At 37.0% G+C, this 25,693-nt stretch overlaps 1 protein-coding gene and 1 long non-coding RNA gene across 2 annotated transcripts; one reads left to right on the forward strand and one right to left on the reverse strand.

Moving 5' to 3' along the window:
* Nucleotides 1–1,368: 1,368 nt before the first annotated feature.
* On the reverse strand, nt 1,369–9,939 carry LOC128218212 (uncharacterized). Its single transcript, XM_052925811.1, has 2 exons — nt 9,738–9,939; nt 1,369–3,721 (listed from the first exon to the last, which is right to left on the reverse strand). Exons 1-2 carry the CDS (start codon nt 9,819–9,821, stop codon nt 2,855–2,857), a joined length of 951 nt encoding a protein of 316 aa, XP_052781771.1. The 5' UTR covers nt 9,822–9,939; the 3' UTR covers nt 1,369–2,854.
* A 10,912-nt stretch (nt 9,940–20,851) lies between these two features.
* LOC128216873 (uncharacterized) lies at nt 20,852–22,160 on the forward strand. The gene is made up of 2 exons (XR_008258151.1): nt 20,852–21,068; nt 21,591–22,160. It is a non-coding gene; the product is annotated as an uncharacterized LOC128216873 (long non-coding RNA).
* The last annotated feature ends 3,533 nt before the right edge of the window (nt 22,161–25,693 follow it).

Below are 25,693 nucleotides of genomic sequence, written 5' to 3' on the forward strand. Positions count from 1 at the left end.
AGCTGTGGTAATGTCGAGATGATCTTGTCAGTGGAATAAGGTAGTCAGAGATGGGAATGGCTATAAGGTTGTGTGCTATACTTATCTGTAAGAGGAGCAGTGAAAATGTCGAGATGATCTTGTCAGTGGAATAAGGTAGCCAGAGATGGGGATGGCTATAAGGTTGTGTGCTATGCTTATCTGTAAGAGGAGCTGTGAAAATGTCGAGATGATCTTGTCAGTGGAATAAGGTAGCCAGAGATGGGGATGGCTATAAGGTTGTGTGCTATATTTATCTGTAAGAGGAGCTGTGGTAATGTCGAGATGATCTTGTCAGTGGAATAATGTACCTAGAGATAGGGATGGCTATAAGGCTGTGTGCTATACTTATCTGTAAGAGGAGCTGTGAAAATGTCGAGATGATCTTGTCAGTGGAATAAGGTACTAGAGATGGGGATGGCTATAAGGTTGTGTGCTATACTTATCTGTAAGAGGAGCTGTGGTAATGTCGAGATGATCTTGTCAGTGGGATAAGGTAGCCAGAGATGTGGATGGCTATAAGGTTGTGTGCTATACTTATCTGTAAGAGGAGCTGTGGTAATGTCGAGACGATCTTGTCAGTGGAATAAGGTAGCCAGAGATGGGGATGGCTATAAGGTTGTGTGCTATACTTATCTGTAAGAGGAGCTGTGGTAATGTCGATACTATCTTGTCAGTGGAATAAGGTAGCCAGTGATGGGGATGGCTATAAGGTTGTGTGCTATACTTATCTGTAAGAGAAGTTGTGTTCATGTCAAGCTCGTTTTGTCAGACGGATAAGGTAGACAGAGATGGGGATGGATACACTATTAGGTTATGTGTTATTTTGTACGAGGGAGCCTGTTATCTATTCTTCTATGACCATGCCTACGTCACTGTAGAGACTGCATCATGTCTGTGACAATTGATGTTTGCCCATAGCCATGTTTGACCTATCTGGCAGCCCTACGTTGGTCAACGATCAATTGACTGTAAATGTACTAAATGAGACAAAAAAAATATATATACAATTATCTTCTTTTATTTGTTTAAATATTTATCACTAACTCAAACTCCGTTTCATAAGCAAGATAAATTTTTATACGAATAACAAAAACATTTGACGTTTTAGTAAGCCGACAGCGGTCACTATAGTGGTCACAAGCTAGCCGACTAGCAACCCTTTATTATAGTACAGAACAGAACAAAACAGAACAGAACAGAACATTTATTTCCAAGAAGGTCACAGACCCATCTGGCAAACATGTAAATATACAATGGCGGCAAAAGCAGCAATAACATACTAAACACAATTTATGCAAAAACGATTGTATGAATAAATCATAACAATAAATATATAATTATGCGGACATGGAGTTGCACCAATAGTTAATACTTATCTTTGTTTTCATAAGAGCACTTGATTAAGTTACTGTGTAATTGTTAACAAACAAATAAATGACAATTACAACAAACCTGTACAAATTACATGGAATTTAACGTAGTGTTTCTTAATTCAAATGCTTTAAAAATATACACACTTACATGTTTTTTCAAAAAGCATCATTTTCGAAATTAAAGCTGCACTCTCATAGATTGAACGTTTAGACAACTTTTTTTTCCTTTTTTTTGTCTCGGAACGAGACAATGTTTGCGACAATCCATGGAAACCAGTTATATAAGACTGCTGACAAAAAAAAAAGATTTTTATATTTAAGTTCAAATTTATTAAGTTTATGCTTTTTTCTTAAACCTTTTTTAACGGTTTAAGCCATAAAACATTAATTTTCGAACGGAAATATGAGAATCTGCGATCTGATTTTTTGTCAGCAATATTTTATCATTGGTTTGCAGATATTTACGCAAAACTTTGCTCTTTCTAAGACAAAAAAAAAGTTGTAAAAGTGGTATATCTGTGAGAGAGCAGCTTTAACAGTTCCAATAAAGTAGGCCTACTGGAACGTTTTATATAATACCTAGGTAAATATGTAAATATCTAACTAGTATACAATGTGCACTCTAAAACAAAATGATGCTCGTCTTCTAATAAATTACAAATGGTACATACACGTTCGTTTAATGGTTTTGATTGCGGTCTATTCCATCTACCTGTTTCAATGCTTAATCTGTGTAAGGATAACCGCAATTTCGAAATAGGCTTACGGAACTTTTTAACACTCAATATTTTGAAGTATGGCTGAAGTCTTATACTTGAAGCCTAAAAAATGGTTTGGTTAGGGTTACATCCTTTTCAAAAACAGGTAGGGTAGGTCGGCTTTTTTAATGGGCATTATATAAGAAAGTTATTGTCATCATTGGAGAATGGTGTAATAATTATCTTCTGTATATCTCTTCTTTTTTTAACAACTAACTATAAAAACAGTAGGATCGGCGCCTATTTCGTATGTATGGTCGGGTAACCTGAATCAAAAGCATTTTTAGGCCTAATGACAAAAATAATTCAACCAATATTATAATTACCAATTTCTTGATAAAACCATGCGTCAAATAAACCTAAACAAAAAAGGTCTTTAGTAAGTGAACACCAATTCGGTTTGTTTGCAGTTCGTTCCATGTCATTTTGAAGCATGAAATTAACATTCTTATGAACTTATTATCTGTTTATAGTTTTTTACGAAGTACTTCTACTGATGTGCCAGCCTACATCCGAGGTTGTTTTCGATACAAATGGCCGAGGAGTTCAGAATGCAATCAAGCGTGATCGCTGTCACCGATAGAATTGTTATGCAACAGTGTTCAGTATGTACACAATTTAATTTGAGAACGCTGTACTCCAAAAACGTTTTTTTTCAAAACGGACGGACCCCATGTTCAAGACAGGAAACCCGACTGGTCTTCAGTCATTAAACTCCCGTCCATATAGCCGCCTGTACATGATCAATCTTAGCCGATAGATGCCGTAATGTAGCAATTGTAGCAGCGGAATAACGATGAACGTCAGACCTGCAACGACACCAACCGTAAGTCCAGGCTGGTTCCAATCCAAAACGTTCTTGTAGAGTACGTTATTTACCTTATCAGCGCTCCAGTAAATAATACTGAAAATAAGATAGCACAAGCCATAAAATACTGGGTAGATCGCGTGTAAAAGCCGGACGGGGCGGGCGACCATAAAAGCGTCAATAAATACGAAAACGCTGTTGACGCCGTGTACGTTGACGTCAACGTAGTTTGTGTGACCAATGGCGGGGTAGAGGGCGCCGAAGTACACCACGGTCACCACTGGCGCAAAAACGTATACACAATCTCCAATCAGCCAAGTAATCTTCATGTACCACACTGTTGCGTCAACTTCGTTCAATGTAGAGACTGACGTTTCTACGCTTATGTTATTAATTTTTCCATTTTGAAACGAAGCACTGGAGGCAACAACGGCTCTCGACTGTTTCTCTGTATCGTTAAAGGCTGGATTTCTGTAGCCATTTTGTGTGACAGCGTTTACGTTTGCGTCCGTTTGTCTAGCGAAGCTGACCGTCTCTGATACTGACTGACGTCGTCCACGTCCGATGTACGTTCTGTATAACGTCACAAGCAACGAAGACACAAAGTAAATAGTGAGCAGAAGGTATGTCCATACGGTGAGATAAGCCATCAGCCTGTGGTTAGGGTCCTGAGCGGTGACGAAGAGCTGTGTGAAGGCGAACACGCAGTAGGCGGACACCAACACCCGGTACACCACGTAAACAGGCGCCGGGATATCCCACTGCAACATAGACACAACAGATTAACATCAAATAGTACGATGACGCGCAGTCCTGGCGCCGACAATAAATGTAAACTTGCGAAGATTAGCATATGTTTAATAGTTCCTATTTGTTATCCAGATATATGTATTTATTCAGGAATGCAACTATGTGTTATAAAGTACAATTTTAACATCTGTTTCAGTATCTCACATACCTTTTTGTGATATCTTTATACCTACGGCAGTTAGAATATCAATAGTAAGTGCGCTGGTAAACAAATTAAATTCGAAAATTTTGAAGAAATCAGTTATTCGAGTTCATTGGTGCTTTTGCCTTTTATAGTGAAAATATATTTTGATAATAAAATAATTGGCTGGTAATAATAAGTATCAAATGTTTAAGACGAAAACGCCTCTTGATAAAAGTGATACTTTGTTCTTAAGCATGTTTTAAATAAAAAAACAACATTAAACTAGTATATCAAATCGCTTCAATTTTGACAAATTAAGCCACAATTTTCCCCTCCATTTTCTTCAATGTTCAGTATCGCTTTATCTCTATATCAACGAAAATCATGAATTAGCTTATCTCCTTGATATGTGTTTTTTTTTTAAAGTTTTCAGACAAGTTTTAATTTCATTACACGTAATTGGGCCTTAAAATACAATATGTAAAGAAGAATCCAACACAATGTCTTAAGGTGTGTTTTAATGCACTTCACAAGATTCAAATGTCTGGTTATAGGTATCGGTCAATTTGTCTTAACTAAACAATTGGCATTTGCTGAGCGCAGCCTCCATGTCGATATTTGATAAAGCAAAAATAAATAATAACTTGATTAGTGTTGTCGCGAATCTCTCTGTACTAGTAAGCGATCATGAGCGTACCTCTAAAAAGGCCACAAAAGCATTACCAGTTAATGACTTTATGGATCTGAAACGTTTGTTTTATTCATAGGCTTTCTGGGTGATTAAAAATCGAAACTTTTCTGCGTTCTCATTGGCGAACACTAAACTGAACTTAATTTTTCAAAGAAATAAACATAAAATCCAATGCATTTTTTAGCATTATTTTTCAACAAGAACATCAACCTTGAAAAACAACAACCTTGAATTTATCTGGGGTTCGCCGCTTGATTAGCTACAATTATGAGGGTTCAGGGATACTGTTTCATTATTTTGACATTTCTGATGTTTCCCTGTCTCAAGTCTACCATTGCCATAAAATCGTCAAAAGCATTGTCATATCTGAGGAGAAAACTATAAAGCAAGGTTGTTATCTGTTTCCATGTCCATAAAGGCGTACTTAAAGGAAATAATAACTTTTAAAGTGACACTCGTATTTAAAATCAATACATACGCTTGTCCAACGAATAGTTTTGAGTGATAAACCTTTTACTTCCTCCTAAATAATGCTTTTGCGGAAAATATTAATAACTGATAACAAGCATGTAACCGTGTATTTAATAGCTGAAAACGCAAAAATGTTCAATAATTGGTGTGTGCTAAATGATATACAGTGATCAACTCTCATCTCATAAATTAGACACACCGTGTTTTCTGCACCTTTCTTTCGAATAAAACACAGTATCCTTCATAAGCATCACTGTTTTCGATAGTAATCCATTATTTGGGTAAATTAAAACAATCGTATTAATAGTGGTACTGTAACACCTTGTAAGGGAGTAAGAGTCGGCGCATCTTTAAAGATTTTCCACAAATAATGCAATTGTTTTAATATACCAAACAGATCGAAAACAATGTTCTTTTATGAAGGATATAGTGTTTATTTAGAAAGAAAGGTACAGAAAACACGGCATTTCTACATTATGAGACGACAGTAGTTCACAAAAAATCTTTTAGCATTCACCAATCATTGAATCTTTTTGCGTTTTCAGCTATTGAATACACGGTTAGTATTTTGTTATTAGTAATTAATAGTTTCCATAAATGCATTATTTAGTAAGTAGTTAAAGGTTTATCACTCAAAAATTATGTTTGTTATACAATGTGTAAGTATTGATTTTGAATAAGAGTGTCACTTTAACTATTTTATTTTATTATGAGTTGTCTTTCTTGTGCTGAAACATTCAATGCGGTAGCTTAGCTGAGATTCACACAAATATTTAAGTAACATTACTCAGACAGTAACTCAACTATTTTTCCCGTCAGAAGACTCGTTGACGGCCAGTTAGGTGTGTTTTGTGAGTTCTTGATAATATATTTTCAAATAAGACAAATATTCAATTAGATAATGAAAACTAGCGATTTTAATTCATTTCCTGGTTACAAAAATGCACATATTTTTCTTAAAATAGCTGCAATAACCACAACACTTCAAGACATTGTTGAGTAGGACTGATTATTTTGACAAAAATCATACACATTTTCTATAAAGGAATTTCCAGAAAAATACAAATGCATTTTGATAAGGTATCTAGGTGGCACATTCACGGTGGTAGAGGGGTGACATCCGCAACAATTTATTCATATCTTCGATATCATATCTTAGATCTGATAGACAGCAGTCAGCAGTAGAAATAAAGCCATATATATACACATAAGTTATGATCTATACACAGATGGGGGGGGGGGGGGGGGGGGACTTATGGAAGGCTTCAACACTCTTTCTGAAACCATGCGGACTATTTTATATTTTACATGTGACACTGTACCATATATATATGACAAGTTATCCCTTTAAGCTGCACTCTCGCAAATTGATTCTTTTTAAAACATTTGTTTCTTAAAATGAGCCATTTTTGCGTAAATGTCTTGAAACCAAAGACAATAGTCTGCTGACTAAAGAGCAGATCGCAGTTTTCATATATATACGATTGAAATTTGATGTTTTATGAAAATGTCCAAACAATTGAGATCTGCTTTATTGTGTGTTATCCTATATGACTGATTTACACTGATGCCAAAAGAATCAGCTGATTCTGAGACAAAAAAAAAAAAAAAAAAAAAAGTCAAATCTGTCAATCTGTGAGAGTGCAGCTTTAATCAAAATGTCTCCGGTCATGTTCATAAGTGTTCTATTGGTGTGGGTTCTAAGTATTAACATTAAACATTTAATGGTCGGTGACCAATTCTAACTTGTTTATCATTTGTTTATCAAGTTACACACATATCAGGGGCGGTTTCAGGATTTGTACTTGAGGGGGCAAATCTTTAGGGCTTAACCTTTTGACTTGCATCCCCCACTTTCTGAACCTAAATCTATTTGTTCTTTATTTGTACAAAGTATCCATTTAAAACTGCCCTCTCACAAATTGATTCTTTTACAACATTTGTTTCTTAAAATGAGCCATTATTTGCGGTAATGTCTGGAAACCAAGGACAAAAGAGCAGATCGCAGTTTTCATGTAAGTACGTTTGAAATTTGATGTTTTATGAAAATTTCCAAACAATCCCATGTGACTGATTTGAACACACTGATGCCAAAATCAGCCGATTAAGAGACAAAAAGTGAAAAAAGTTGTCAAATCGGTCAGTCTGTGATAGTGCAGCTTTAATTGAAATGCCTTCGGTCAAGTTCATTAGTATTCTATCAGTGTGTGTTTTAATTAATGACATAAAACATATAATGGCCGTAGCCTACTTCTTACTTGTTTATCATTTGTTTATCAAGTTACACACATATCAGGGGCGTTTTCAGGATTTGATTTAGAGGGGGCAACATGCCCCTCTACCTCCCAGAATCTATATGTATTTAGTTTAAAATGTTGGCAGGTTTTATTTTGAAAAAAAAAAAAAATAATAACAACAATTTCAAGTCCGAAATGGTGCATTTTGGGTGTACATATTACTTTTTCTCCTATATTAAATTTAAAAAAAAAAAACTTGGACGGTTTTAGGGTGTGCGCTCCGGGTGCCCCTCTCCCTCTTCCCGGATCCGCTCATGCATATTTATAATTTATATGAATTTACATTTGTTAATTGAGAATTCAAACAAATAAATAATAATAGGCAATAAATACAGGCAATTAATAGAAATCGATATATTTCATAATAAGATATAAAATAACCTAGCAGAGTTATGCAATTTATTATCGGCGCCTGGCCTGGTTCACCGTGAGATCGTGTTGAAATGACAATAGTTTAACTATCCCATATTCACGATTCATCGTCTAGGTGTTCATTAAAGCAGGCTTCGGAGTACAATTATGGTACAAATGATATCAGTACAAGTGGCGTAGCTACATAAAATTATAGGCCCTGTAGGCCTGCGCCTACAGTATTTTTGAAAAATGACAAAATTTAAATAACCCAGAGATGCAATAAAAACTAATAGCTGCTCAAACACTTTGAACAACCCAAAAGTTTGTTTTATTTTAACTAAAGGTTGGTGTTTATTGAAACTACATACAGCGTGTATTTCTCGATTTTATTGTAATAATTGCAAATATAGTTAAGTGTGTGTAATGCACATATAAAAGTCCCCAAACTAACGTAGAACCATCGGGCCTATAAGTTTGTTAGGCCTAGCTACGCCCCTGAAACCTGATGCACTAATCATGTGTGGTGCATGTGGCGACCCCGTGCTGATAGCTGGAGTGCATTAGTAACATTCCGCTACCTTCATATCATACATCATGTACTGTTTAAAGCTACACCCTCAACTTTGGTCAGTCTGTTAGTAGGTCATATTCCGAAAACTAAACTTTAAACTATCTTGAAAACTTTTACGACAGCTTTAAAAATAATGTAACACTTAGTCCATTGTACACCACGTTATTCTTATAGCCTAAAACACAGAAAATATACGCTCAGTTTTAAAGTATATGCTTTATCTTACAATATTATTTCATTTACATCGTCATCATAGTGTAACAACTTTGAGCTTCAGTATATTTAATATGTACTAATATGTATTGCTGTATATACTGTACATATGACCGTTTGTTTGTTTGATATTCTTTAATCACTTTCGGATGAAAATAAAGAGAATAATAACAATAATTGAACAATTCTTTGTTAGCGAAGAGTCAACAAATATGGGTTCGTTCAAAAATGTGTTCTCTTTATACGTAACTTAAGCTACAATGTTGCGATTTTGCGATAGAAATACACTTTGTGTTTACGCTATTTCATAACATCGAAGTGGTTAAGCGGTGAAGGGAGGTATTCAATACTCAACGTTATGGTCATACATCATTGACTTCATCCACTCTATTGGTCAGTTATTAATAACATGTAATCAGATTAGCTACATCGTTCTTAGATCCAATTAAAGCCAGGATTGAATACCAGCCAAGGCCTCGTTTTACAATTCAGAACCTGGGATCGAATCAAACTCTTTGTTTTCCTTTTTGTATTTGCTATTTAGCTCTTTTTTAATGTATTTTATTTCTTACTTTCAAGGTTGTAAATGTGTTTCGAAACTTTGATAATATTTTCTTTTTGAAAACTTCCATATCATATCATAGCTTAACTGGCCTTTAAAATTGTATTTGTTATCTATAATTTTACATAATTTATTTTGCTGAATCGCGGCGACATTCCATAAAAAACAGCAAAAAATAACTGTCTCATTGTCTTAAACTTGTCTCGCGGACTGACCCATGCGTGCATGTATTGTATAAGTGTTGCAAATACAGGTTTCATTAACTTGAGCAATGTTATCATCATCATCATCATCATCATCATCATCATCATCATCATCATCACCATCATCATCATCATCATCATCATCATCATTATCATCATTACCTCCACCACCACCAAAACCACCACCACCATCACCATCATCATCATCGTTATCATCTGATCGGTCGACACCAGTCTAGAATAACTGGTTTCGAGACATTTACGAAAAAAATGGTTTATTCCAAGACAAATAAAAATAAAAAGGACGTCAACAGCAGTAAAACTGTGAGAGAGCAGCTTTAATATCAACATCCCTCCGCTATTTCACATTCTATTACTTCGATGCTGACAAGTCGACATACTGTCATACCAAATTGAATTTGTTGATAACAGAAATATAGCTTAAACTTTAAAACAAAAGCAACATTTACAATTTGCCCACCTGAGACAGCACCAAAGAGTCGGCGCTAAAATGCGAAAATCCAAATTTCCTCAGTCTAAATTCATCTTTAATTTTCCTTTCCATTTTTAAATTGGTGATGCAAAATTGGAACGTGTAATCGTTACATCACCTCGGCCTTGTTTTTGCCTTTAGTCTGTTCTGTTTGTCCTTTTTAACCATGTTTAATTTCCAAATATACCCTGCTATCAGTGAACGACCATGCGTCACAGGAACAACCAGGGTGCGCTTCTAAGCTTTATATGCAAATTCACACCGTAATGAACTATGTCAATGTGAATATGGTTTTGTATGGAGGTTTCCGTATTTTATGTATCGCTATGGGTTTTACACGGAAACCGCGACATGGCGGCCCCAAAGCGTCGACACGGAAAAACTGTGGTCATGGTGTTCACAGCACGTGTATTTGACCAATTTACTGATGATTGACACAGCATCTACCTGATTTCGAACTCCTCGGCCATTTCCATCAAAAACAACCTCGGATGTATATGGACGGTTTACAATGTCAGAAATATATCCAGTTTAACTACGCTGCAAGTAGATCGCGTAGTAATTTCAATTTAGCAGTTAAACTTCAAGACTTTACTCTTGGGAATCTCAATTAGTTATGCAATTGTAAACTTCATTGGCAATCAATTAAAACTAAGTAATATAAAATACACGTTAAACATTTCTGTTAATCGATACTAGTATTTAAAATTACGAACTACTTCATCTGATGTACTGGCATACATCCGTGGTTTTTTCGATGGAAAATGGCCCAGGAGTTTCGATTGCATCTACCATATTCGAACAAAGTCTTATATTGTCATACAACCCTGGAAATCGTGCTCCGGAGAGCTTTAAGTACCCATGTGCATAATTGACAACATGGTTTGACTCTTGTGAGCAATATTTAAGTTCTAATTAAACGGTTCGACTCTTGTTAGCAATAAATACGTTCTGACAAAATGGTTCGACTCTTGTGTGCAATATTTATGTTCTGACAAAACGGTTCGACTCTTGTGAGCAATATTTACGTTCTGGTAAACTGGTTCGATTCTTGTGTGCAATATTTACGTTCTGACTAAACGGTTCTACTTTTGGGAGCAATATTTACGTTCTAGCAAACTGGTTTGACTCTTGTGTGCAATATTTACGTTCTGGCAAAGTGGTTCGACTCTTGTGAGCAATATTTACGTTCTGGCAAACTGGTTCGACTCTTGTGTGCAATATTTACGTTCTGACAAAACGGTTCGACTCTTGTGAGCAATATATACGTTCTGGCAAACTGATTTGACTCTTGTAAGCAGTATTTACGTTCTGGCAAACTGGTTTGACTCTTGTAAGCAGTATTTACGTTCTGGCAAACTGGTTCGACTCTTGGGAGCAATATTCACGTTCTGGCAAACTGGTTCGACTCTTGGGAGCAATATTCACGTTCTGGCAAACTGGTTCGACTCTTGGGAGCAATATTCGCGTTCTGGCAAACTGGTTTGACTCTTGTGAGAAATATTCGCGTTCTGGCAAACTGGTTTGACTCTTGTGAGCAATATTTACGTTCTCGCAAACTGATTTGACTCTTGTGAGAAATATTTAGGTTCTCGCAAACTGATTTGACTCTTGGGAGCAATATTCACGTTCTGGCAAACTGGTTTGACTCTTCTGAGCAATATTTACGTTATGACAGACTGGTTTGACTCTTGTTAGAAATATTAACGTTTTCTCTGCAAATTAAACTCGACCTAGGGTGAAAACATATGCATGTAGTCAAAGAACTGGGAGTCCTAACAAAAGAATAGTGTAATTGGTATGATTATTCTTGTAAAAAATAATAAAGTAACGCAGATATACAAAGGTACCTGTTTGTTATAAATTGGTGAATATAAAGGTACAAATGCCTTATTAATATAATATTTCACTTTCTTATAAGGTTCTACTTGCAGTTTCTTGTCACAAAGATTAAAGTTTAATGTAAATATCGAAAATATCGAAAATTAAGGGACTGTTTGTTTTACCTGTTTACTGCTTTGAAAACAAATCCTTATTGATATATAAATAGCGGTGTGTTTATTATGGCCTGAAAGCTTAAGAATTATTCAAAATTACCGCGTAAAAAGCGCCCGCAAAGTGGGGTAGATACTTTGTATCCGGAATGTACCCACCGATATGTGCGGTCAAACACTCGTTTCCGAAACAGCCCATATTAGAGTTGCAATATATTGCGCAGCAATATAAATGCTATTGTAATCCTTATCAAGCCATAATGATGCAAATGGGGGTGGGGCGGGGCGGTGTAAGCTTTTTTATACTCACGCCCGAGCCTTGTCCAGTAGGCGAGTGCTACGATAAGATTGCATGTCATTTTAGGTTTTTGTGCATAGTGCACAGACAGAAGTTTTCGCTGGTTAGAGCTTACCTGGTTCTTTAACGTGCACATGTGTATGGATCCCCATTTACCATCCCTCCCGGAAGACAATTAGTATATTTTATTACATCGGCGGCGAATCGAGCCTGCGATCCCTGGATTGACAGTTCAGTGAGTTACCACGGATGATGCCAATGGGCGCGGCTAGACGTTAAACATTAAAAGCATCATTATATTTATCCCGTCACTATACCGAGTTATTGCACCTTATGGCCATTATCGTTAAAGTGTGAGCCAACGTTTTTTTTCTTTATTTCTACAGAAAATTAATATGTACATAATCATTTCAGGAATTGACATGGCTGCAACAGAGTGGTGTAATAAATAAATAAATGATTTTTGATATTCCACTGCCCTGGGCGTATATATTAATTTGATCCTGAAGTCCATCTTATCGATAAAGCTCGTGCTTTAAAGGTTTTAATAAAAATGGAAAGTAGAAAATGTGTCTCTCAATAAGGCCGTAATCGAACAATTTAACATCTAGCAAAATGGCATCGAATGTTGAAAATTCCTCTGTTGCTATCGAAATGTACACAAGATTCGTAAGTCGGTAACCGTGTCACATTTGTTTTTGTTAAATTGACCTATTTTGAAAAACCTTCGACACATGGTTGCGCCTTTGGCGATAACCTCTGTCTGCGTTAGGTGGTTTATTGGCTTATCTGCAAGGCTAATAGTGAAAGAAAAAACCCTATATAGATACGAATTGGTTTTCAGAACACTCGGTGCAATTTATATACAAAAGAGAGCGCCGGACGGAACGCAAACGCTCGCCGGTTGTTTAATTATAAAAGGGACATAACTCATTAATTAGTGGAGTCAGAGTTATGAGCCTTGTTATACAAGTGCATATTGTCTCATTTGAGAATCTTGAACGGTTTGCTAAGACGGTTCATGAAAGACGTCGACGACGCCAAGGCTATGGCAATATATCGACTGTTTATCATCAGGCTAACCGGAAAAGACTCGTTTCCCTTCGTCTAAATCAATGCCAAAAAAGGAAAGAATGTCCACCGCGCTCATACCGATACCAAAACTTCATCATCATGTCCACATAAAGATCATCTTACTCGTTTCGTTTTCGACATGCTCCTCTTTTCCTTTTTTCAACCAAACGCTTGACGACGAAAGGCATGGTGAATACGCCCAGGATAGTCCTTTTATTTCGGTTTTTAAACGGTTTATTTATAGTCAAGTTTTAATTGCACTGCCTTCTTTTTAGGACGGAAAGTCGCAGGAACAATAACAATGTGAATTCTTACATGTCAAGTATAAACAGCATTGCATGAAATCAAAGGTGTTGCTTCCGACTTCCCAGCATGTGCAAACCCAACTTTCTTCTTTCCCTACCTTCTCTCATTGTTGTGTACCCAACTTTATTTTCTCCCTTCCTTCTCCCATTGTTGTGTACCCAACTTTCTTCTCTCCCTTCCTTCTCTCATTGCTGTATACCCAAAATTCTTCTCCCCCTTCCTTCTCCCATTGCTGTATATCCAACTTTCTCCTCTCCATTCCTTCTTCCATTGGTGTGTGCCCAACTTTCTCAAATCCCTCCTTTCTCTTGTTGTTTGTGTGTGTCCCAAACTTTCAGCTCTCCCTTCTCCCATTATTGTGTAACAACCTTCCTTATATCCCTCCGTTCTCCCATTATTGTGTAACCAACTTTCGTATATCCCTTCATTGTCTGATTTATGTGTACCCAACTTTCTGTTTCCCCTCCCTTTTCCCATTGTTGTGTACCGAGCTTTCTTCTCTTCTTCATTCTCCCATTAGTGTGTACCCAAATTTCTTCTCTCCCTCCCTACTTCCATTTTTGAGTACCCAACCTCTTTTTTTTATCTCCCTCCCTTCTCCTATTGGTATGTACCCATCATTCTTTTCTCCTTCTCTTTTACCATTTGTGTGTTCCCGACCTTCTTTTTTCCCTCCGTTCTCCAATTGTTGTGTACCCATCTTTCTCCAATCCCTCCCTTCTCCAATTGTTGTGTACCCAACTTTCTCCAATCCATCCCTACTCCCACTGCTGTGTACCCAATTTTCTCAAATCCCTCCCTTACCCTTTTGTTGTATTCACAACTTTCTCCAATCCTTCCCTTCTCCGGATGTAATGTATCCAACTTTATCCAATCCCTCCCTTCTACGGATGTTATGTACCCAACTTTCTCCAATACCCCCTTATCCCGTTGTTGTGTCCCAAACTTTCTTCAAACACTCCCTTCTCTATTTGTTATGTACCCAACTTTATCCAATTCCTCCCTTCTCCGGATGTTATGTACCAAACTTTCTCCAATCCCCCCTTCTCCCGTTGCTGTGTCCCAAACTTTCCCCAAGCCCTCCCTTCTCCCATTGCCGTGTACCCAACTTTATCCAATTCCTCCCTTCTCCGAATGTTATGTACCCAACTTTCTCTAATCCCTCTCTTCTCCGTTGGTGAGTCCCAAACTTTCTCAAATCCCTCCCTTCTCACATTGTTGTGTACCCAATGTTCTGCCCTCCCTCCCTTCTCCCATTGTTATGTACCAAACTTTCTCAAATTCCTCCCTTCTCAATTGATGTGTACCTAACTTTCTCCAATCCCTTCCTTTTCCTGTTTTTGTGTACCCAACATTCTCCAATCCCTCCCTTCTCCCATTGCTGTGTACCCAACTTTCTCCAATCCCTTCCTTCTCCTGTTTTTGTGTACCCAACATTCTCCAATCCCTCCCTTCTCCCATTGCTGTGTACCAAACTTTCTCCAATCCCTCCCTTCTCCATTGATGTGTACCTAACTTTCTCCAATCCCTTCCTTCCCCTGTTTTTGTGTACCCAACATTCTCCAATCCCTCCCTTCTCCATTGCTGTGTACCAAACTTTCTCCAATCCCTCCCTTCTCCATTGATGTGTACCCAACTTTCTCCAATCCCTTCCTTCTCCTGTTTTTGTGTACCCAACATTCTCCAATCCCTCCCTTCTCCGGTTGTTGTGTACCCACCATTCTCCAATCCCTCCCTTCTCCCATTGCTGTGTACCCAACTTTCTCCAATCCCTTCCTTCTCCTGTTTTTGTGTACCCACCATTCTCCAATCCCTCCCTTCTCCCATTGCTGTGTACCAAACTTTCAACAATCCCTCCCTTCTCCCATTGTTGTGTACCCAACTTTTTTCTCTCCCTTCCTTCTCCGATTGTTGTTGACTCAACTTTCTTCTTACACTTACAGCTCCCGTTGCTGTATACCCAACATTCTTCTCTCCCTCCCTTCTACCGTTGTTGTGTCCCAAACTTTCTTTTCTCCCTCCCTTCTCCCATTGTTGTGTACCCAACTGTCTTCTCTCCCTCCCTTCTCCCATTCCTGTGCAACGAACATTCTCCCCCCCCCCCCTTCTCCCATTGCTGTGTACCGAACATTCATCTCTCTCTTACTTCTACCATTGCTGTGTACCGAACATTCTTCTCTCCCTCACTTCTCCCATTGCTGTGTACCGAACATTCTTCTCGCCCTCCCTTCTCCCATTGCTGTGTACCGAACATTCTTCTCTCCCTCCCTTCTCCCATTGCTGTGTACCGAACATTCTTCTCTCCCTAACTTCTCCTATTGTTGTGTACCGAACATTCTTCTTCCCTCACTCCCTTCTTCCATTGTTGTGTGCCCAGCTTTCTTCTCTCCCTCCCTTCTCCCATTGTTGTGTTCCCAGCTTTCTTCTCCCCCTTCCTTCTCTTATTGCGTTCGAGCGTCTTTCGGATGAGCATTTATATTGGTTGTCATAGTTGTTACGCAAATGTATGACGGGGACGTTCGGCTGAAAGTACTTAAGGAATTCGCTATCTTGTATGGTTTCAGTAATAATGACAGTTATGATAAACACATGACTAAGGATGATAAAACCATTCATGTTTTTCGAATTTTATGTATGAAACCAATTCAACAGATAACACAAAATTGCGTTGATAGTGTACCAGTAAAATACCACCTACATTTTCAGTCAATGAAATAGCTCATCCGTATGCATTAAAAGCTCCGCCTACTCATAATCCGTGTAAGCGTTAATATATTTGGAAATGTACTTCTCCTGTGCACTTTCAAAATACGGACGTGGACGGAAACAAGGTTCGAAGTCTTCACTGTTGTTAAAGAACTACTTTCTACGAATCGGGTCGTGTTTTTCTACGTTTGAAAAGCATTGTAATTAAAAAGGCGTTAATAGTCAATACACCACACGTTAGACCCATCAGAACAACCAAGGGCGGTTCAAGGAATTGACATAAGAGGGGGCGTTACTTATGGGTGCAACCCTTTAACATGCGCTCTTCCTTTAGAACCGAACGTACATGGCATAAATTGTTTGCATGTTGATTTGGGGTTACACTCCCTTAAAGCTGCACTCTCACAGATTGACCATTTTTACAACTTTTTTTTGTCTTGGAAAGAACACACTTTTGCATAAATATCTGCAAACCAATGATATAAGATAGCTGACAAAAAATCAGATCGTAAATTTTCATATTTCCGTTCGAAAATTAATGTTTTATGGTTTAAACCATTAGTAACGGTTTAAGCAAAAAGCATAAAACATCGATTTTTTAACTTCAGTATATAAATCTGCGATGTATTTTTTTTTCTCAGCTCTCTTATATCACTGGTGTCCATGCATTTTCGCAAAAATTGCCTCGTTCCAAGATAAAAATAAAAACGTTGTCAAAATGTTCAATCTGTGAGAGTGCAGCTTTAAGGAAAATTTAGCAATTTGTTGAAGTCGGAAATGGTGCATTATGAGCTTATTACTTTTTTTCTCCCATATTGATATAAAGAGTAAACTTGGACGGTTTAAGAGGGTAGCACGCGCCCGATACACCCCCTCTAAAGCCGCTAGTGTTGAGTGCAGCATGATCAATGTTGTCGCCGAATATGTAGGTTACATACAAAGCCAGTTAGTATACATTAGGTAAAATATTATTGGCTCGCTCACTGCGCTCTCCCCGCCAATCAATGTACTGAATATATTCTTACTATTACATAATCAAAGCGCATTGGTAAAATTTTAGTGCGGCTCATACTTTGGTGTTCAAAATATATTACGGTCCGTACAGATTGGTGTACATCATAACAGTGTGATGCCTACTTTGTTATTTTTAATGCATTCGGTACTTTGGTATTTTTAATGCGTTCGGTTCGTTTTCATTCAACATTATAATGCGGTCCGTACTTTGTTATTTTTAATGCGATCGGTACTTCGGTATTTAACATTATAATGCGGTCCGTACTTTGGTATGTTTAATGCGATCGGTACTTCGGTATTCAACATTATAATGCGGTCCGTACTTCGGTATGTTTAATGCGATCGGTACTTCGGTATTCAACATTATAGTGCGGTCCGTACTTTGGTATGTTTAATGCGATCGGTACTTCGGTATTCAACATTATAATGCGGCCCGTACTTTGGTATGTTTAATGCGATCGGTACTTCGGTATTCAACATTATAATGCGGCCCGTACTTTGGTATGTTTAATGCGATCGGTACTTCGGTATTCAACATTATAATGCGGCCCGTACTTTGGTATGTTTAATGCGATCGGTACTTCGGTATTCAACATTATAATACGGTCCGTACTTTGGTATGCTTAATGCGATCGGTACTTTGGTATTTAACATTATAGTGCGTTCGGTAGGTTGTTGTTCAACATGACAGTGCGGTCCGTGCTGTGGTGTTCAACATTATATTTTGTTTCGTGCTTTGGTATTTTTGATGCAGCATGACAGTGCGACTCATTATTTGGTGATCAACAGGATAGTGCGGTCCTTCTCCAAAGCTTGATTGACTCCAGCGTTCGTTACTACAAAACAAAACCTGAATTTACGACGTTTTATAACCCAACACCCATGTTTGATTTACGTCTCCTTGAGCTATAAACCCACTGCCATAACCGCGGTACCTTTGAAGGTCATTCTACATGCTCGTTGACCTTGTAAAAGAATATGTACACAATGATAACCTGTTCAAATACTAAAGCAAAAACTGCTAAGGTTTACAACGCAAAATTCTGGCATGGTATGATAAGATATATATGTATGGCCATGAATAAACATTTCGATTAGGCCAAAAAAAAATACCTGTGTTTCCGGTGACCCGACCGACCATATTTTTTCCTCGCCGACACTAATCTTTTTTTTAGACATAAAAGTAAAAAAAAAAGTCTATCGTAAAACAAAATTATATCTTTTTAAAATATATCGTCAATATTTTCGTTCTTTGTCTTTCTATGTACCCGGAGAATAAACTTTCATTCCTTATTATGTATTACCGAGACGCTATGTCAACAGGAATACAAAATGGCGGAGGGCGACGAACCCTGTCCGATATCTTCAAATTGGCAAACGCATGTTTACGGTCCAAACACGTGGTTAATCACAAGAGACATATTTTGCAGTCTTTAAAGCTCGCGGTGTTATTTATTCATGTCCAAAATAAAACTTTCTTTTTTACGATTATGCATTGCGTATATCTAGTCTAAAATAATAGACGTGTTATACGGGATTCTTCCAATCCCTAACGTCTAAACGGGAATGTGCAAAAAACGGGGGTGTTTTAAAAATATTGAAATTGTTTAAAGTGAAGTATTTTATGGTTCAAATTGAACATAAAGAGTTAAATTCATATTTTACCATGTAAGTGAAATGTTATTTTGCACTAAACAAGCATTTAATGCATTAAAACAAGTTGTTTACCTTTCCAATAAAACGAAAGTTGACTGACACAAATAACAATTATGCGAAGGGGAACAACTCGATACAATCGTAATAACTCGGCCTCCTCCGACAAAGCTTCGAGATAGACCTTGTTATACACTCGTAACAACTCGGCCATGTCCGAAATGTTCCGAGCGATTTAAAACTGTGCCCTGAAGCCTTGCAGGTGCCCTTCATGTATATATCGTTATGTAATGACAGAATGAAATGAAGAAAAGCCGTCAAACTCATAATTATAAGTTGGATATTTTTTGTGTGCGTACGGAACTAATATAAAATAACATTATCTGGTAATATTTCTTGTTTTTATGATATTTTATAGACGCTATATGCTTTAACCCGGAATCCTGATCGGAACAACTACCCACTTTTGATACTAAACAATTTGTACGTGAAGGATTTGCCATATCAAAAATCTAAAAAAAAATCCGTCAACGTACAATTATTTGGACTATGCGTATATCATGCAGGCTTCTTACGATTAAGCTTTGCTCCATCTAATGCAGGCTACTTCCAAAGTTCCGATACACATTTCACTCATCGTTACATTAATTTATCCGCAATTATCAATGGTTATTTATTTCGCCTTATTAAAAATAAGTCCCATCAACTGAAATCCAGTTAAAAACCTTCGAAAGTTAACGACACATTTGTTGGAATGTGTCGGCTGCAGATCAAACGGTACTATTTGTGACGTCAGTGCACGAGCGATGATAATATCAAAGGCGCGTTGCTATGGTTTGTATTTAATTCGGTCAGTCGGATACCGTACGATCCCATTTGATTGCCAAGATTTCGCCTAGGCTGGTAAGAAAATACCATACGATCGAAAAAATAATAATCAATAATCGTCGTCTGGGAATCTTATAACAATGACCGAAATGTTTGAATTCACTATAAATATGAATGAAACCTTGATTGTACGAAAATAAGATAAGTAAATAAATCCATATCCGCGTTTACTTGTTCTATTTTTAACCTACCTCCACTTGAAGGCCTAGTTTAAGGAGCTCACAGTCGACAAGAAAATCGGTAATTTTCCTCATGCTAATTAACAAATTAGTTGATAATTGACTGTTTGGGTAGAACATTATCACAGATCTGTAGAAATTGAAGTGCTGGATTTGTTTTCTAAAAACCGATCGCGACTTATAAACGAGTATTGTATACAAAAAACACCAGATTTCATCGGAAAAATTGGCGGGAAAATACGGTAGTCGAAGGTGTTTTTCTGTGACGTTTTGTAAATTATGAAACGCTTAGATATAACATAATTGTTATGATTCAACAGAAAATTGCATGATATGGAAACTGTAAAAAAAAAAAAAAAAAAAAAAAAATCCCGACCGACCGACCCTATTTTTGTTCGCCATGTCACCGGAAACACAGGTATTTTTTTTTTGGCCTTAAATTCATTTAAGGGTCTCATCGGCAATATTCTTAAAACAAATTAGAACGTTAAAACCACAGGGACAGGATACGTTGTAATGCCTGCTACGCCCCCACCCCCTATTAGCAAACACCCAAAAAGCGAAAACATTCTCATGTTTATAAGGCCTAAACAAAATGGTTTGGTTAGGGTTACATCCTTTTCAAAAAAAAAGGGGGGTAGGTAGGCTTTTTATTTATTTTTTATTGGGCTTTATATACGAATGCCATTTTTATCATTGCATATTCTGTATAAAGCATTCAAGAGTTTAAACTACATACTGAAAAGCAAGTTTTTCAAAAAAATTCAAACTGACTATAAAACCGGTAAGGTCGGCGCCTATTTCATAGGTAGGGTCGGGTTTAAAACTAAAATCACATTTTTACGAATATCCTGTTCTGGGATAATTTTTCTCGGAAAAGACAAAAGGGTGCGCAATTTCGACTAAACGTAATATGTAAACAATACATTTATTGTTTACATTTACAAGGAATTCACCATGCATGGGAAATCCAATACAAGGACCCTCTCAGGCAAAAGGAAGACACTACGTGACCTTACTGATAACGTGATATATAACCATTCACATGACAAGTGCTTTTGTTAAATTCTGTCTTATCTGAGCGAATTCGAAGGGAATTTCAGAAATAGTGCAAAACCTTATAAAGGACTTTATCTGCGTGATTTAGTTGTATTTCAATACCCCAAGGTGGATAAAAGGTTTGAAGGACGCATCAAATAGATAGCAGGTACGTTGATTACGTAATGGTCTTGTTTGTCTTCATTTTTTTTATCAAATTATCAAGCATTTACCGTAACCACGGCAATAAAAGGCCGGTCTAATATATTTTCGTAAACCAATGGAATATGACTAGACAGTCGACATCTTTTTTTATTTGTAAGTAAAATATTATTCAAAATCAATACATACAGATGTAAAACAAACATAATTGTTGAGTGATAAACTGCTTTTACTAAATACTAGTAGTTCATTTATGGAAAATATTATTTTTTAAGTGTTTTCTGCACCTTTCTTTCAAATTAAACACGGTATCCCTCATAAGAACCATTGTTTTCGACATTGCTTCATTCTTTTCGGTAAATTACAACAATTGTATCAATTTCGGTACGCCTTATTTGAGAGTAAAAGTGCATCTTTAAGTTGGTAGAAATATTTCCGGCAGGAGACTAGTATACACGCGTTCCTTAGTCATGATTAACTGAAATATAAATATATGACATTCAATATAAATATTCAGCAATTCTTGCAGTATGCGGTTGTCGCTTATGTTCGTGACGTTAGCGTGCCTGCTCTTGTTGTTGAGTGCACCGGAAGGAACAGACGGACGACGGTGGCGGATGAGAAGAACTTGCCGGGGAAAGCGCTGCCCTCCTGGTAGGCGGTGCGCGATGATGGGAGGTATTCCTAGGTGCAGGGGAGGCAATATTTATCTCAGACCGGGACAGGCATCAGGTCAGCAAGGCGGAATCTGACCGCTGGATGTAACGTGGTGAATTTAAACCGGCAGTGCCCGTGCTTTAAAGACAAACCAACATTGGTGTGGTATTAATAATGAGGCTCACATAATATATTTTACCTTAAAACACTATGATTGTTTTGTTCATGATACTAGGTCGTTTAAGTGTGTATCTGGTTATTTTTGCTTTATATGTTTTTAATTGAATTGAAAACACACACACGCACGCAAGAACGCACACACGCACGCAAGAACGCACACACACAACACACGCACGTAAGCACACACACATACACAACAAAAAACTGTTAACATGTTCTTGGAGGAAGTTTAATTGTAAAAAGAAAACATGATTAAACACGACTTGTTTTCCTGATCTCTTAGATATAACCAATGTCATTATGCCCTAAAATATACATTAAGTCTACAGACCAACGCCACAGGCACGTCAAAATCATGACGGTAAAGTTGGAAGGTAGTTGGTAGTTGGTAGTTGGGGATTCGAATATTCAACTACTTACCAGTTGCCAGTTGGGGATTCGAAAATTCAACTACCTGCTAGTTGCCAGTTGGGGATTCGACAAACACTGTTTCATTTCCAGTCGATTATTCGCGAATGTTCAATTCCAAACCAGTGTATGTCTTTATGTATGGTTTTAAAGGTCACATATGGGAAAATTATTCGCCAAATGTTTTTTATGCATGAACACATATGTATCTTTACGATAAACACTGTTTAAATTTACTTTTATTCGTATATTCGCCAGTCGAATATTTATCCATGCATAAAGAAACATTTGGCGATTAATTTTCCCATATATGCATTCACTTAAAATATAAATAAACGATCGCAGAGTCTATTTCAATGTACATGCACTTTAAAATGGTGCCTATATTACATGATTGCAACCATTTTGTAATGTGCTCGGTGTGTCCATAATGTTTTGTTGCAACTTTTTACACTCTGCGGACTTCAATCAATATGAGAGATATACATAAGTGAACAAAATGCATTTTTACACTCTAAAACAATCGAAAAGCCAACCGGAAGAGGAAGCGAAAATGATTGTTCATGCTTTAATAGGATGACAAACAATGTTGAAAAGTTTGATATTCAGGTTGAATGAAATATATTTAACTACCGCATGACCAAAAACTTGCAATTACTGCTTCTGAAATATTATTTAATCATAATGAATTGTTTACACACATTGATGTTGAAAACAGAAAGAAACACTATGCTCGATTATGATTCGTGGCATCCAGTTAAACAAGATCCCCACGGGTGGTTATGCTCTAGTGGCAAGACTTTTTGACAATACTTGTATACTGAAAACTCACAGTTAAAGGGAATCGATGACAAATATGTTTCACAAAGAGAAAGGGGAAATAACTACTACAACAAAACCCAACTCTCTGTACAAAGTAGCCCCCCCCCCCCCATTGAAACTAGCTAAGCTAGGGCTTAGAAGCATTTCGGGCAGAGGGAAATAACTACTACAAAATACATAACACTGTAAAAGTTGTCATCCTTAGAGAATGCGTTTTGATAGGCTTCAACATTTCAATTCCAATAATCCCGTCGTGCAAGGGGCGGACCAGTATTCAGAAAGGTTTCGAGCTCTTATGGATAAACGAAAGACTGTAGCGCGTTCACAAGCAATTATTTACAGACGGACGCTCGCACGGACGACGGACACCGCGCCATAGCATAAGCTCTTCTGTTATTTGGCCAATAGTGCTTAAAGTCACATCATTATCGTATGTAAGGTTCGTTCCACGCATATGTTATGTGGTAACCTATGCAATTCGATTCCACCAATAAAATTATGTACGGTACGGTTAAACTGTATAGATTTCTAACATTGTAAACCGTCCATATAAATCCGAGGTTGTTTTCGATAGAAAGTGGCCGAAGTGTTCCGAATGGTACGTATACAATACCATGATGTCATTACTGTATACATGTATGATACCGACAATCAGACAAGATCAGCTTCAACAGTCGTCACGCTGCAGCCAATTGTATAAACAGATTTACCCAGGGTAATATTTTACCGGCGGTAATTTTCCTGGTAAATTGGCGGTAATCAATTGTATAAAACAAAATTAAGGTTTTACCAAGCTATTTACCGCGGTAATATTTACCCTCCTCCAAGAGGTGGGTAAATTGATTTACCGTCTCAGTTACCAGAATCAAGATGGCCGACCAGACATAAACAAACGCTCGATTCACAACTCATTTTGTCGATTTTAAAGACAAACTGAAACTTCGTGCTTAGAAAACTGTTCCATTACGTCCATATCAATATAAGACAGGAATACAGAGGTAAGAAATCGCCAATTACTCACTGTGTGAACAAATAAATGCATAATAAATATTCCAACGAACAAATTTCATGTACAAACACAGTGACACAAGAAATCTGAAGTTTAAGAAAGTTATTTACCTTGTTTCGCGTTTAAATAATTCCAAAATCTTTCAAAGCTCAATGCAATGGTTCGAGACCAACACTTGATTGCAGGTCTCGACCTTACTTTGTTGAAATGTATCCCACTTTGCACATATTTTGAGTATTTTGCACATAAATATTTACAATCAAATTGAACCGCCTGTAAACATTGAACAATACTGTAAATGACAGCTATGACGTCATTTTCTATGAAATATACCTCAGTCTATAGTCTATTTCCACAGTTTTCTTTTATATAGAGGCACACAATGGGGTGACTGCTAACCAAATACTGTGAAGTGCCTTGATAATATAAAAGTTTACTGTATATTTGATAAAAACAACAGCTGTGGTATGACAACATACCCAAGTATGATTTTTTGAGTTTGTTAAAATGTATATAAATTATACTGTTACATATACAGTTCTGTGATTAGCACGTCTATGTTCAATTGTACACAACCATTTCATAATTGTGATAATGAATATTATAATCAGGCTTTTCATCAGCGAAAGCCAGCAGAGCCAGTGTGATGATAGAACATATAACAGGCACATGATAAAAGACACCAAGAGCAGTGAGGTAAAAATAAGGTTGTTTTTTTTCTTCTGTAAATAACTTGTTTGTTTATTGTGAAAGCCATCATCTCTTACCGACAATCTTGTTAACTTACCTTTCAAATTTATAGAAACATTGGCCTCTAGGGAACGCCGTCACCCCCCCCCCCCCCCCCCCCCCCCCCCCCCCCCCCCCCCCCCGCATCCAATATTCATTAATCAGCCATTTAAGATATGAAGCTGATTTTCACAGACAACATATAATTTTAATGATTACAAAATAATTTTACTTATCTTTAGATTGCTACCAGTGGAAGACCAAGGTTATATGACAAATGTGCCGTCAAGAAAACATCACAACATGAACTTCATGGAGCCGCTAGTGAATTATATGCTGTTTAACATTGCTGATTCTGGTTATTGGTATATACATAAGAATCGACTTTGATTTTGAATTTAAGACCATTTATAGTTAAATGAAAATAGAAAATAAAATTAATGTTACACTCCTTGTATATTGACTTTTAATATGTTCCTGTAAAATGAAGATATGGTGACTATATGAGTAAGTACTAATAACACTTCAATTTGACATCCACAATGGGACAGCTTAGTTTTTAAATAGTTAAAAAATATTATTAAATAGTGCTGACAATAACTGAAGAGATCATGTAACATTCTATTTTAAACAGAAACAATTATGACATAAATAAGCAGACACTAAAAATAAGTTCATTAAGTTAATTATACATGATTGCACTTTTAGTGCCAAGTTGAGGTTACTGCAAGCCTATGGGTAGGGACATAATTATACAAACATATATATATATATATATATATATATATATATATATATATATATATATATATATATATATATATGTT

Source organism: Mya arenaria, chromosome 14, assembly GCF_026914265.1.
Source record: "Mya arenaria isolate MELC-2E11 chromosome 14, ASM2691426v1".
In the NCBI taxonomy this organism is placed as follows: Eukaryota; Metazoa; Mollusca; class Bivalvia; order Myida; family Myidae; genus Mya; species Mya arenaria.

Excerpts from the sequence above, each read along its gene's own strand:
- LOC128218212 (XM_052925811.1), bottom strand. The coding sequence starts at position 9,821 with ATGGAAAGGAAAATTAAAGATGAATTTAGACTGAGGAAATTTGGATTT. Across the intron at positions 3,722-9,737 it reads ACTCTTTGGTGCTGTCTCAG|TGGGATATCCCGGCGCCTGT; the intron begins GTGGGCAAATTG and ends TCTATGTTGCAG.